General features: G+C 41.8%; 1 protein-coding gene across 4 annotated transcripts in view; it reads right to left on the bottom strand.

The window, feature by feature from the left end:
• LOC111160816 (myosin IB) overlaps positions 1-12,418 on the bottom strand; it is a 190,377-nt gene that overhangs the window by 56,013 nt on the left and 121,946 nt on the right. For all 4 annotated transcript variants that reach the window (XM_022524212.1, XM_022524341.1, XM_022524416.1 and 1 more), the window contains exons 7-8: positions 11,690-11,753; positions 173-271 (exon numbers count right to left, since the gene is read on the bottom strand). In XM_022524212.1, coding sequence (XP_022379920.1) covers positions 173-271; positions 11,690-11,753 — 163 coding nt within the window. The remainder of the gene's footprint in view (positions 1-172; positions 272-11,689; positions 11,754-12,418) is intronic.

Here is a 12,418-nt window from a genome sequence, read left to right as displayed (position 1 = left end):
GCCGGTAGGTACGGGGATATATGGCCGGCAAATGCTGGGGCAGGAGGATAGAAGCAAGAGACCATGTTCTTCCCCTCAACCACAGGCAGGGAACAATTTTAAGAGCATGAAGAAGAACGCTTTGGGAAATGCTGTGACACTGAGCAGTTAAAGTGCAGACACAGGCACGTACTGAGGAGCTCTTCAGAGGCGCCAGAGAGCAGCTGGTAGAACACATGGAAGTTCCTTTCACCTCGCGGCTGCTTCACAACTCGGGACTTCTCTAAAAGATCTAAAGAGGAGAAAAGAGTCAAGCCGTCACGTATTGTTAATTTTGCTTTCAAATCCAGCATGGTTCTCCTTCTCCACCCCCTCACTTTCTGTTTTGTATTAATGAAATAGTAACAGAAGCTGCATCTTCCTTTCTTCCTTCAGGAGGAAGCCCAGCTCTAACCAAAATCACCAAATCAAACCAGGTTCTTTTCAAACAACAGTGAATACGCAAAGTACATTCTACAAATACATTCCACGAGCTGAGGAAAGACAATACAGTTTGTGTATGAAGGTTCTCTTGGTTCTATGTAATACGTGATGACATTAAGTTCTTCAAAACGCAGCACTGCGAAGCAAAGCAATGGGCTTCAGCCATTCAGTTGTGAATCCACCGAATAATTACAGAGTTCATGTTTCTGGGATCTTATTATGTGTTAAGGAAGTGCTTTATGCCCCATTATTTCATTGAACCCTCGCAGCCGTTTTATCAAATATTATTTAACAGATGAAAAAAATAGTCCGAGTTTAGGTAGGATTTGAAATCAGGCCACCCAGTCCAAAGGCAAACCTCATCATGCGCACACACCCTCACACCGGGGATGAGGGAAGCACATCTTCTGGCTATTTCACCGTCTGAGAGAACAAAAGGTGATTTTCATCTCATGAAATGTCCTGTTGTTATTTGGCAGAATACTTTCCTTGGTTCCAGATACTTTTTCAACCAATAATTTGATGTCTTACCAAGTTTTCAAACTTTCATCCAAAACTGAAGGAAGGGAGGGAGGGAGGGAGAGGAGGAGGGAGAAAGAAGCCAGCCAGCCAGGAAAGAGGCACTGTGGCATATACAAGAGACGCCAACGAACCATGGCAGAGATATTTCTCCTGCAGTCCTGCTTATCACCGACCAGTGATATAAAAGAGGGTCTGCATCCTGTGGGCAAAAGCCAAATACAGTTGTAAAATTCCCAATCAGTGACCCCATTATTAATTCTAGAGAAAAGCCACATCTGATTTCTAATCAGGTTGAAATCTAAGTACTATCAAAGGAATGAGGAAGAGAAGATGTGCAGTTGCTCTGGGAACGGTCACTGAACTTCTCCATGTGTGTTTCTGGAATCCACACTCACATGTAAAGGGGAGGCTAAGGAGAGTTAAAAGAGTGCAGATTTGACGAACGAGAAGTCCTAGGGGCCTCCCAACACCCGAGGTCATTTTTAAGAATGAAGAGATGGGTTGCAGGGACACATGAAATTAAAAATGAGAACAAAAATACATTAATTCAAAAATGATAGGAACAGGATGCTCCCGAGTTTTAATTTTCATCTCCAGCCCTCATTTCATTTGGATGGCAGCCAGGGCCCTCAAATCACACATGGAGAATAACAAAGACTTCACATTTAGCAAAAAGAAAGAAAACAGAAACTGAAAAGCATGAGTGAGACAAAATTTCGGAAAAAAGGGTTTGTGTACTATTCACCCTCTCTAAGGACTGCACGTTCCATTTGTAAGTGCACACGGACAAACAAAGCAGAAGACAGAATAAGAAGGCGAGACAAAAACGCAGGATGACTGTACTTATTAGAATATGACCAAGGCCCCATGAGGTTCTAGAGGTACGCACACAGTTTTAGAAGGAAAAAACCCACAGAGCATGGGCAAATTCTTCACTGGGAAGCTAATCTTTAGAGGAAATTCCTCAAGTCTAGAAGTAACTTAACTGCACGGAGAGTACAAACATGCAGCAGTTCACTCCATCTGCTCACGCCCAGATCCTTCAGTCAGGTCACGCACTGCTCACCCGCTTTGTGTGCCGGGAATGATCTGGAAACGCACCCAGCACCCATTACCCATATGAAGACCTTCTTCCTCGTGGCCTACGAGGGTCACATGCGCTCTGCTTATCCCACCACCCAAACCAACAGGAGCAGCCCTTTCCAAGGTGGGATGCTCCTATAGGCCCTCAAGAGAGAGCAGGAGATCAGGGTGAGGGAGGCAGAATGACCACGCGTCTGGGTCAGAGCCCACAACCCCCAGGCTCTTCCCACAGCATGAGGCGTCCTGCCACACACCTTGCAAGCGCAGGCAGCCCGCTGCCCTCTGTTTCCCAGGGGCACCTTAATCATGAGGACGAACAACTGATCGACGGCACTTATCCGATCACATTCCAACAAGCCAACCGCGGGACTTCCAGACATGCAATGATGCCCGCAAAGCACGACAGGGCCCCCCTGTGCAAGAGCCACACACTGGCCGGCCTCAGGTTTGGCACTTTCTGAACAAATGCTCAGAGAGTGGAGAGTCTGAAACGGCAGTGCTGGAAGATTCAGCAGACAGCAGCCACTAGGTGAAAATAAAATATTTGTGTGTGAACAGTGTGGAAAGGAATGCTGGCCAATGTACTTCTTGAACCACACATGCTGATATGATCAGTGATGACGATCACATTCAAATGGGAAGCATAATTCGATGTGTGTCCCAAAGGAAAGGTGAAGAGCGGAGGAGGAAGGGAGCGTTCACTGACCTTCTGCTAGGCACTGGGTGCTTTTCATTCAGTATCATATTCGGCCCCAAACATCGCCCCTGAGGTTGGATTTATAATCCCTGTTTTACAGATGAGAAAACGAGGCTCACAACACATTGTTACCAAGTGACAGAGCCAGAATTCAAAGCTTTAAGCAACTAAGATACCACGTTTATGCTGTTTGCAGTTTTCCAACAACAAGAATGCAAAACGCATAAACACTAGGAAAGGCTGCATTTTACATAAAATGTATGACTTCACTTAAGCAACTCAATCACAAAATGTGAAACCTTTTATTACAAAACAGTTGAAGGTTTTAGCACCTAAAACGCTTAGTCTGTTTCTCTAGAGCCTCCCATGTCTTTATGACTTTTCTCTTATGTTACAAGCTTTCAGGTTGCAGAGTAATCAGGGAAAAGGTTTGCCCCAAAATAATTTACTAATGCTTAAAACCATTCCTCATTCATTTTTAATGGGCATGCAGCAACATAATCTAAGAGTGTGAAGCCGTATCAAATAATTACTCAAAGTACAGAACATACAGAGACTTGCCACCTGACCATTTTAATTCACTGAACATTCCCCTGAATTAGTCAGAGCAAACATGGGGTCAGCCTTCTCTTTGGTTTTCCATGCTTCTGCCACCACTGACTGAGCCTCTGCTAACAAGATTTAGTAAAGAAGAGCGCAGGATATGCGGACTATCTAGTACAGAAGAGAGGATAAGTCTCCGTGTGTTCCAACGCAGACATATTTCCCCTCTCAAAATATAAATTTAAGTTCATATTAAATTTCATTCCAACTTAAGTTTTAAGGCAGGAGATAAACCTATTAAGCCATTCTAAAGGAGAAAACCAACGGATGGGAACAGAGAAACTCTGGAATCAGAACTTCCCCACGTACCCCACCACACCACTGCCACCTGACTGTTACCAGAACCAGGCCGTCACTCCGGGGCTTTCTGAGTTTTGACTAATTATCAGCGAGCTGAGGTTGGGGACATGTGCCCATGCACAGCATAGGCCAATCTCCTCACAGTACCGGATGGGAAAGGAGTAAATGTCCATGTTTGCACCTGCTGGAAAAGGAAGTCTTTTAATTGGCAAAGGGACAGTAAGAAGATAAAGTAGAGGTTGGGAAGAAAAAAACTTATTATAGAACATAACAGATTAAAGACTGGATAGTTTGATCCAATTTATTTCATGTATAGTCTCCCCTCATGGAAAGAAAGAAAGAAAGAAAGAGTCCAAGCCCAAGGCTTAAGGAATAATCAGCTTGATCTCAGTTTTGCCACGAAGACCAGAATGACAATAGAAGCGCCAGGACGCACCACTCTGACCAAGCCCCAGAGATCCTGTGCTCCTCTCCAGCTGCGCAGAGATAACTATAATGGAAAAAGGTGTTTGAGCAGCATTTTGGTCTTTCCAATCAATTTATGCCCCTTCCTTGCTGCATTTAGCAGTAACTATGGGCTTGCGATCTCAGTTACTAGTGGGTTAGTGAGCACAGCCCACGGCAGTTTCAGTGCAAAACGGACAAGAGCTGATGTCTGCTCACGTACGAGGGCATACATGCCAAAGCCGACCCTCGACTTTTTCTGGAAATAGACAACAAAACCCTCAAGGCTGACAATCAGGAAGTTTCACTAAGAACAAATTTCAAAGTCAAAAAGATGGGGTGGGGGGGCCTGGGTGGCTCAGTTGGTTAAACATCTATCTGCCTTCAGCTCAGGTCCTGACGAGATCGAGCCCCACATCCAGCTCCCTGCTCTGCAGGGAACCTGCTTCTCCCTCTCCTTCCCCTGTTTGTACACACACACTCTCTCTCTCTCTCATGAATGAATGAATGAATGAATGATTAATACCACCTTAAAAAAAGAGACAGGGCGAAAGTCTTACAAAGCTCTCACTGTGCATGTTTGAGACAGTGAACCAGCGCCCCTGTGAACAGTCGCCCCGGGGCTCAGTCTCGGCCTGGGCCTGGCGAGGAGCTCCATCTACCCGCAGGTCACTGGCCTTGGGACATGTGAACCACCTGGCAAGCCACGTCGTTACAATCTTCCCTTACCTTCACTGCCGCATGGGAATTTTTGAGAAATCAGCTTCAAGTTTTACTCAAAAGTCAGCATCCTAAAGTTACAAAATCAGCGCTAAAGATAGTTGGACCTGCTCCATGAGAAGCTGTGAAAAGGCATCTGGTGTCTGCACATGAAACATTAACTGGGGCTTTAAAACCCTGGGAAAACTGGGCTTGTTACCTACCTAATTAGCTAATGTTTTCCATTAGGATCTGTTTATATACATAGAGTATATATATATATATATATATATATATATATATTTTCACAACAGAGTTCTTCCTAACACAAATTTAATATTTATAAAAACTTACTCATACATGTACAGATCTGAATCTAAAATTCCACACCCAACCCTGAAATAAAATTAATGAAATATAGCCCATGGTATCATATTATTAGATATACTCTCCCATTAATTTAGATATATTTAACATCTGATGTCTTCTATATTTGTATATAATCTTATTTAGAGGTAAACATATAGTCTTTTTTCACAGTAAACATATTTTTGTAATAGGAAAACCACCAAAGTAAAATTGAGACAAAGGAAAGCATTAGTTTTGATTACAAAGCCATCCTCTACAGAGTAACAGAATTGCTCTTTGAAATTTGTTTTCTTGCTATGGATACTTCCCAACCAATGGTGGATTGTTTCTGTCTTCTGAGTATTAAAGCACTCTGAATACAGAAGCACTGAGAAAGCCCCGCCCTATGTTACAAACTAGACAATGCAATGTCTTCATTTTTGGTGAATTTCGATCCTAAAGAAGACAGATTAAAAACAGACACTGTTTCTTGATGCGTGTTCCTTAGCTTTTGAGAAGGGACTCATGTTTGGGTAGTCTGCAACGCTACCTCAATCTCTACGTATTCTCAGAAAACAAAGCAGTGCAGAGTCCCCTTTAGAAAGCGTTACAGGCCGCTTTGCCCCTAATTTGTCATCAATAACATCAAAGATATGACATAAAAGGAAAAACAAAGCTATAAATCTCAAACCATTTAAAAGAGCAAAATTATATTCCATATCCTATGAATGGCACGGTTGTGTCATATATATAAAAACGTCATGAGACAGATAGCACATAAAAGTGTGTGCCAATTGTATCATAAATTCCACAGAAATACAGACGAGGAATTCAGAGAGATCTGCTCCATCCCCCATCTGCCCTGCGAGGCGTGGTTGCTTCCTCCTGCTCTCCTGATTCCTTGTGGGAGGATCTCAGACTAACTCCCTAGCCTCTCTCAGCCCCTTACTCACTTCTTACCTGGGCAAGAGTAAGGACATCTCTGAGTCAGGAGGCTGAGAGGTAAATGATCAGGTGTATACCGGTCGGCCCTCTAGGTCCCCACACTGCATTCACATTCAGCTCTGCTTGCCAGTGTGGTCTAAGATAACCGGGGCAATGCACACGGAGAGAGGCCAGAGGCTGCCTGATTCGGTCAATGCCGGCCTGTCAGGCTGCCAGAGGACTCCCACCACACCTGCTTGGGAGAGAAACCAGAAGCCACTTTCTCCAACCTTGACTAATAGTAGTAAAGCGGCTTCCTCTCCAGCTTGATTCCTGTGCCTACTTCTCAGGATGCCACACTGGGTGGGGGAAAGTAGATGACCCGTTACACCAACAGGTCAGTTAGTTTTTGCTGCATAACAAACTGTCCCGACACTCGGCAGCTCAGAACGACACCGTTTATTAGTTCATGAGTCTAAGCATCAGCTTGGTAGTTCTGGTCTGAGCCAGGCCAGATGACCTCTCCTGGACTTGCTCATCGGCTCGTGACCGGCAGCTGGCTGATCTCAGGTGCCCTCATTCCTATGTCTGGGGGCTCCCTTCATGCGGTCTCTCACCATCCAGCGACCTAGCCCAGGTTCATTCACATGGTGTTAAGGACAGCGTTCCCAAGAGGAGCACGAGATGACAAGCTCCAACATGTAACCAACTTCTAAGTCTCCTGCTGTGCCTTGTCTAATCATTGTTCTATGGACCAAAATAAATCCCATGGCCAAACTCTTGAGGCATTGAAAGAGAGGGCTACCCAAGGGTGTAGACACAAGGGGAGAAATTATTGTGACCATTTCTGAAGACAATCATTCAGATTGAGGCTGTTTAAAATAAAACAGTCACAAATTATTTGATACTCTTCCCACTGAGTGGTGGAATCTTTGTGCCCCACCCTGACTCTGGGCAAGCTTGTACCAATTTTGACTTAACAGAACGTAGCAGAAGTGACACTGTCTGATCTCCCAGGCTACTGCAGACTTCCTCTTGGTTCTCTGTCAGGCTGTTTCCACTTGGAACATTCTCTCTCAGAACCTAGCCATCTGTGAGAAGCCCAAACCACATGGGACCACATACAGGTCGCTCTAGTCAACAGTCCGAACTGAGCACACGCTCTGAATCATCCTAGCCCAGGAGCCTGGTATGTGACATATGATAAAGCTTCCAGAAGACTCCAGCATTCACGCACGCAGATCACCCCCAGCCATATGTCTTCTCGGCTAAAGCCCCATATATCATGGAGATAAGCCAATCCTACTGTGCCCCACCGGAATTCTTGACCCACAGTATCCAACAGGATTTAAGAGGGCCATTGTTTGACCCTATTAAGTTTGGGGTGGTTTAATGGGCCATAATAATAGGGGGATCATACACTAACTTCAACACTTGCTTTCCTTCATTATTCACAAGATATTATTTCTTTCAAGCTGTAAAGAGAAGGCAGTGACAGGTGAAGTCTGAATACCAATAATTCTGCTGTCTTTCTGGGATTTAGAAAAAGCATTTTAAAATGATTAGCATAGCATATTCAGACATATAAAATAAATCAGTCATGGGGATGTACTGTGCAGCATATCAACTATAATTAATAATACTCTGCTGCATACTCGAAAGTTGCTAAGAAAGTAGACCTTAAAAGTTCTCGTTGCAAGAAAAAAAAGTTCCTCCAACTATGTATGGTGATGGATGTTAACTAGACTTATTATGGTGATCATTCTGCAATGTATACAAATACAAAACCATGATGTTGTACACCTGAAACTCATATCATGCTGCACATAAATAACACTTCAATAAAAATTGTTTTAAATGTTCAGATAAAATTATCCAATAAGGCAAAAGTTTTATTTCTCAATAAAGTCTTCTATGTCGCAGTTATGTCACTTATTCATTGTGTACTTGTGTAGGTACTACTAGTTCAAGAAACCTATTTCAGGGGTCAGACACTATTTTTGTTGCTGTCATTCAGCAAAGAACCACACAAACTAAATCTCTGTCCTTATAGAACACGTATTTGGCAAAGCGCTGGAGACCATAAACACGTAAGTATATAATAATGAAAAAGAAGCCAACATTTATTCATTGTTTACTAGGTACCTGGCAACATTACAAGCACTTTAGATGTTAATAAATAATTTATACATTTTCATAACCCTGTTAAGATCAGTCCTATTAATTATTATCCCATTTTGAAGACCAGCAAAACAAGTCACTTGTTGTCTTGTTTAAACATTTAAAACCCTGTGGAAGAGTTACTTATGCAAGTCTTCTACTTGCATTTAGGTATGCCCCAAATAATGGAGCAGGGAAAGGGAGGGCTTGCCTACACACCACTAATTCCAGCCCCATCAGCATTTACTGGGCACTTACTTGTATCGGGTGTCCCACTAGGCTCTGGATACACCACCATGAACAGGAAAGCCATACCTCCTGCCTAAACCATAAGGACAGGTATATACGCACACTTGAAATCAGAAGGCTTTTTCACAGCGTTTCTGCCTCCGTGCTGTTCTCTTTTTAGGACATAAGATCCCTACAGACTTGTACCACGTTTTCTCCACAGTGAAAACTGTCAAGTGCCACAGCCATCAGAAAGTGCCTGTGACTATAAATCAAGGCAACAGGTGTCCAAGGTGTCCAGCTCATAACATGAGGCCCCAAATCCTCAAATACAAACGCACATATCTTATGAGACTTATAAGCATTAACAAAGTAGCAGCACTATTATCTCACAGAACCCAATACCTGCTAGATGTGTTCCCCATTTTATCTTCTCTACTGACGCGTGCATGCCATTTTCTATTTCCGCTACACCCCTGGCCAAAGGAGACCAACCCGGTTTGCGGGTGAATTCAAGACTTGTTTTCCAGCATACCTCTTTTAGAAAGAGAGAGCAAAGTTCCTGGGCTTTCTCTTCTACTTACTGGGAACCCAGCTGGCTTGACTGATCAGGTGTCTTCTTCCAGGTGATCAGTACAACTGACAATGATCAATGCTGTTACTACACGGCTGCTAGAAACTGAGGCAAAATATGCTTCCCACAATACGGCAAATCCTTTCTTCTTCTCTAGACTCCGAGAGACTGAATTTTGGCAGCGTAGAGAATAAGAACGGGTCTGCCCACTGCTCTACACCCTTGAAGCCAGCAGCCAGCAACTCCCACTGATCACCTGTGAGTCAGTCCTGTATCTACACAGGGTGAAATTTCCTGCTCTCACTCTGAACGTATTCCTTTCATTCCCAAAGCAAAGGGTACTCTAAAATACAGGGTGTTCCCACTGCCACAAATTTCCATGTAATTTCATTGTGGGAACAAATGGTAACAAACACCATATGAAATCCATTCATGATGATATATTAATCTTAACTGGAAAAGAACAGAGTGTTTAATATTTATTCTCCGTGGATACTGCAAGAATTAGTTAAGGGGCAGGAAGGCATTTGTACTTGGAACTTAAACTTTAAAATGTAAGACCCAAGTTATTTTCTAATACTTAAAGTAATCCTTACATATTTTCCTAGAGTCCTCAAAAGCAGTTTTGATTCAATCATTCCACAATGTTTAGATGCATTACCTCATTTTAAAACAGTGTATTAAAGTAATAAGGAGAGCTAATCCCTCTTGCAAAAAGTAAGTGCTAACGACTTATGAGTATCTTTCAGAATAAAAGCTAATCCTTTGTCAAAATGGCGTCTTAAAACTGAGGCCCACCTCTTTCCTCACACTTGATCATTAGCTGCCCCAAAACCGTGCAGGAAGCTTGGCGGGGTGATCCTCGGTGCTCTGAGTTACATCAAACACGGTGTGCAGGAGAGCTTTTCCTTCCATATTTGACACATAACCTAAGTAGAACCACCCCAGGCAATTTCATTTCATAATAACGCTTTCTCTTCAAATTTCTTGAATAATTACATATTTTTATAAATATAGCTAATCCCAAAGCATGGCACACAATGCAGAAATGAAAATGGAAAATTAAACTATTCAAGAACTACAGAAGAGTGGAAACGGGAAGAACCACAGAATTCATCCAGCTCAATCCCACTGTTTCAGAGATGAGGACACTGTAGCCCTAGGTTTCTCTATGAATTGTTTCAAAAACTTAAAAAAAAATCAGCTGCATACTTGCTCCAAATCACTTAAAACACTGATTTTCAAATGGCAGCCCTCTGGGTCTAGAGTTCATCAGCAAAGATCTCAGGGGCCCCCCAGGGGCAGAGGGCTTCTGGCTACTCATCTTCTCTTCAACCACGTCAGATCTTGTTTTCTCTATTTCCTATTTGGGGTTCAGCATGAAATTTCATTTGAAGAAGGAATGCCACTGCTTTACCAAATCTAAAAGCACTGCTTTAGATACCTGAGCCAATCTATTATTTTCTTTCTAGTGCAAACTTAAGATTTTTTTTCAATCCCAACAGCACCACTGGGTGGTGAGGAGGCCAGCAGTGATGGGAGGTTCCACGGTGTGGCTTCAAGAATCGCAGAATTAAAGAGGATGACCAGGCTGTGGTTCCAGGAGGAAATGCACAAACCCTAGGGTGTCATCTTCGATCTTCCAAACAATCAACCACGAAATCAACATGAGCAGAAACAGGGCGGGCTATGCATAGTGCAGGTCCAAAGTGCTGGTGACGGCCATTTTTACAAATACCATCACGCCCACTTTAGAAAACTGGACCTCAGCTCAGAAGAGTCACCTGACACTGTTCATTTTTTCAGCTTTGACAAGAACATTTCATTCCCATAACCACCAATCATGACTAAAGGAGACCAAGAAATCTGCCTTTCTACCTACCAGGTTTATTACATTTCAATGATGTAAATATACCAAGACAAAACTTCCCAAAATAAATTGTGAAGTACAGGTCCACTCATTTTGTTGAGTATATGTTACCCAAAAAGTTACTAAAAAGCTATCAAATTAAAATAAACTATTTATATTTCATTTTTAATCATAAAATAATTTTGTTAAAGAAAATAACCACTGGAGGATCCTTTATTAATGAATTGACTTAAAAACCTACAGAATATAAAATGCAGTTGGACTAATTCTTATTCATTTAGCAAACCTTTAAAGATTTGCAATGGTAAAGACTTAAGTGATATTTATTTATTTATTTATTTATTTATTTTATTGTGTTATGTTAGTCACCATAAAATACATCTAGGAGGGGCACTTGGGTGGCTCAGTTGGTTAAGCCTCCAGCTCCTGATTTCAGCTCAGGTCATGATCTCAGGGTCATGAGATCAAGCCCTGTGTAGGGTTCTGCGCTCAGCAGGGAGTCTGTTTTATGTTCTCTCTCCCTCTCCCTCCACCACCCACTCATGCACGTGCTCGCTCTCTCTCCCTCAAAAAAAAAAAAAAAAAAAAGGAAAAAGAAAAAAAAAAGGTTTAGGAATTATAAAACAATCTGTAATCATAGTCTAACATAGTCTGAAACACATTATCTAAGGAAAAGAAATTGTAGTATTATGTTTATCTCTTAAAGACTCACGTATCTAAAATATTCTAATATATGCTTTGAACTTCTTGAAAAGGATTCAAGGAAAATACTCACAGTTACTTATCACTCCTCCCAGTGGATCACCTTTAAAATCAAATTCAATATCCATATATTTGCCCTGCCAAAGAAAGACTTTGTGAGTTTTCAAGTTCACCTCAAAATAGTCAGTGTATCTTCTTAGAGAATAGCATGCTAAGCTCTTCATACATTTGCTTAAATGTAATTAACACATACTTTATGTAACCATGAGGCAAAACAATATGCCTCCATAAATAATTCATACTAAATACCACATTTGCTAACATATCATGTTGCTAATTCAGGAATAGATCTTCTTAGCCAGCATGTGACTTTTTCATTTCAGTTACATGTTTCAAATGTCTAAAGAGTGTGTGTGTATTCAAGAATTAAAACTGGGAAAAGTAAGTATTCCTTGTTTATGCACTAGTTGGGAATATAAATTATTTCATTTTTATAAGCAAAATGTGTTTTAAGCCATGGCTAGAAACTCCCAAGTATACTGGACAGTGGACAAAATGGAACACGCAAAGTCCTATTTTTGTGTCTACTCAAATCAAATGCATGATTATATGTTGTAAATGATCTGGAATTAAAGACTGATCATTATTACTCTCTTTGGCTTTTGATCTAGATTATACAGCAATAGATATATCCCAGGTTCCTATTACATTTTATAGATAGTATCGTCACACACAGAAACACACATGGAGTTTCACACAGTCACCTTTAAAGAATTGGCCTATAACTGTCTAGTTAAAGAGT

The sequence above is a fragment of the Enhydra lutris genome, unplaced genomic scaffold (assembly GCF_002288905.1).
Source record: "Enhydra lutris kenyoni isolate GAN:26980312 unplaced genomic scaffold, ASM228890v2 scaffoldscaffold1, whole genome shotgun sequence".
NCBI classification, from domain to species: Eukaryota; Metazoa; Chordata; class Mammalia; order Carnivora; family Mustelidae; genus Enhydra; species Enhydra lutris.
This window is presented reverse-complemented; position numbering and strand designations above follow the sequence as displayed.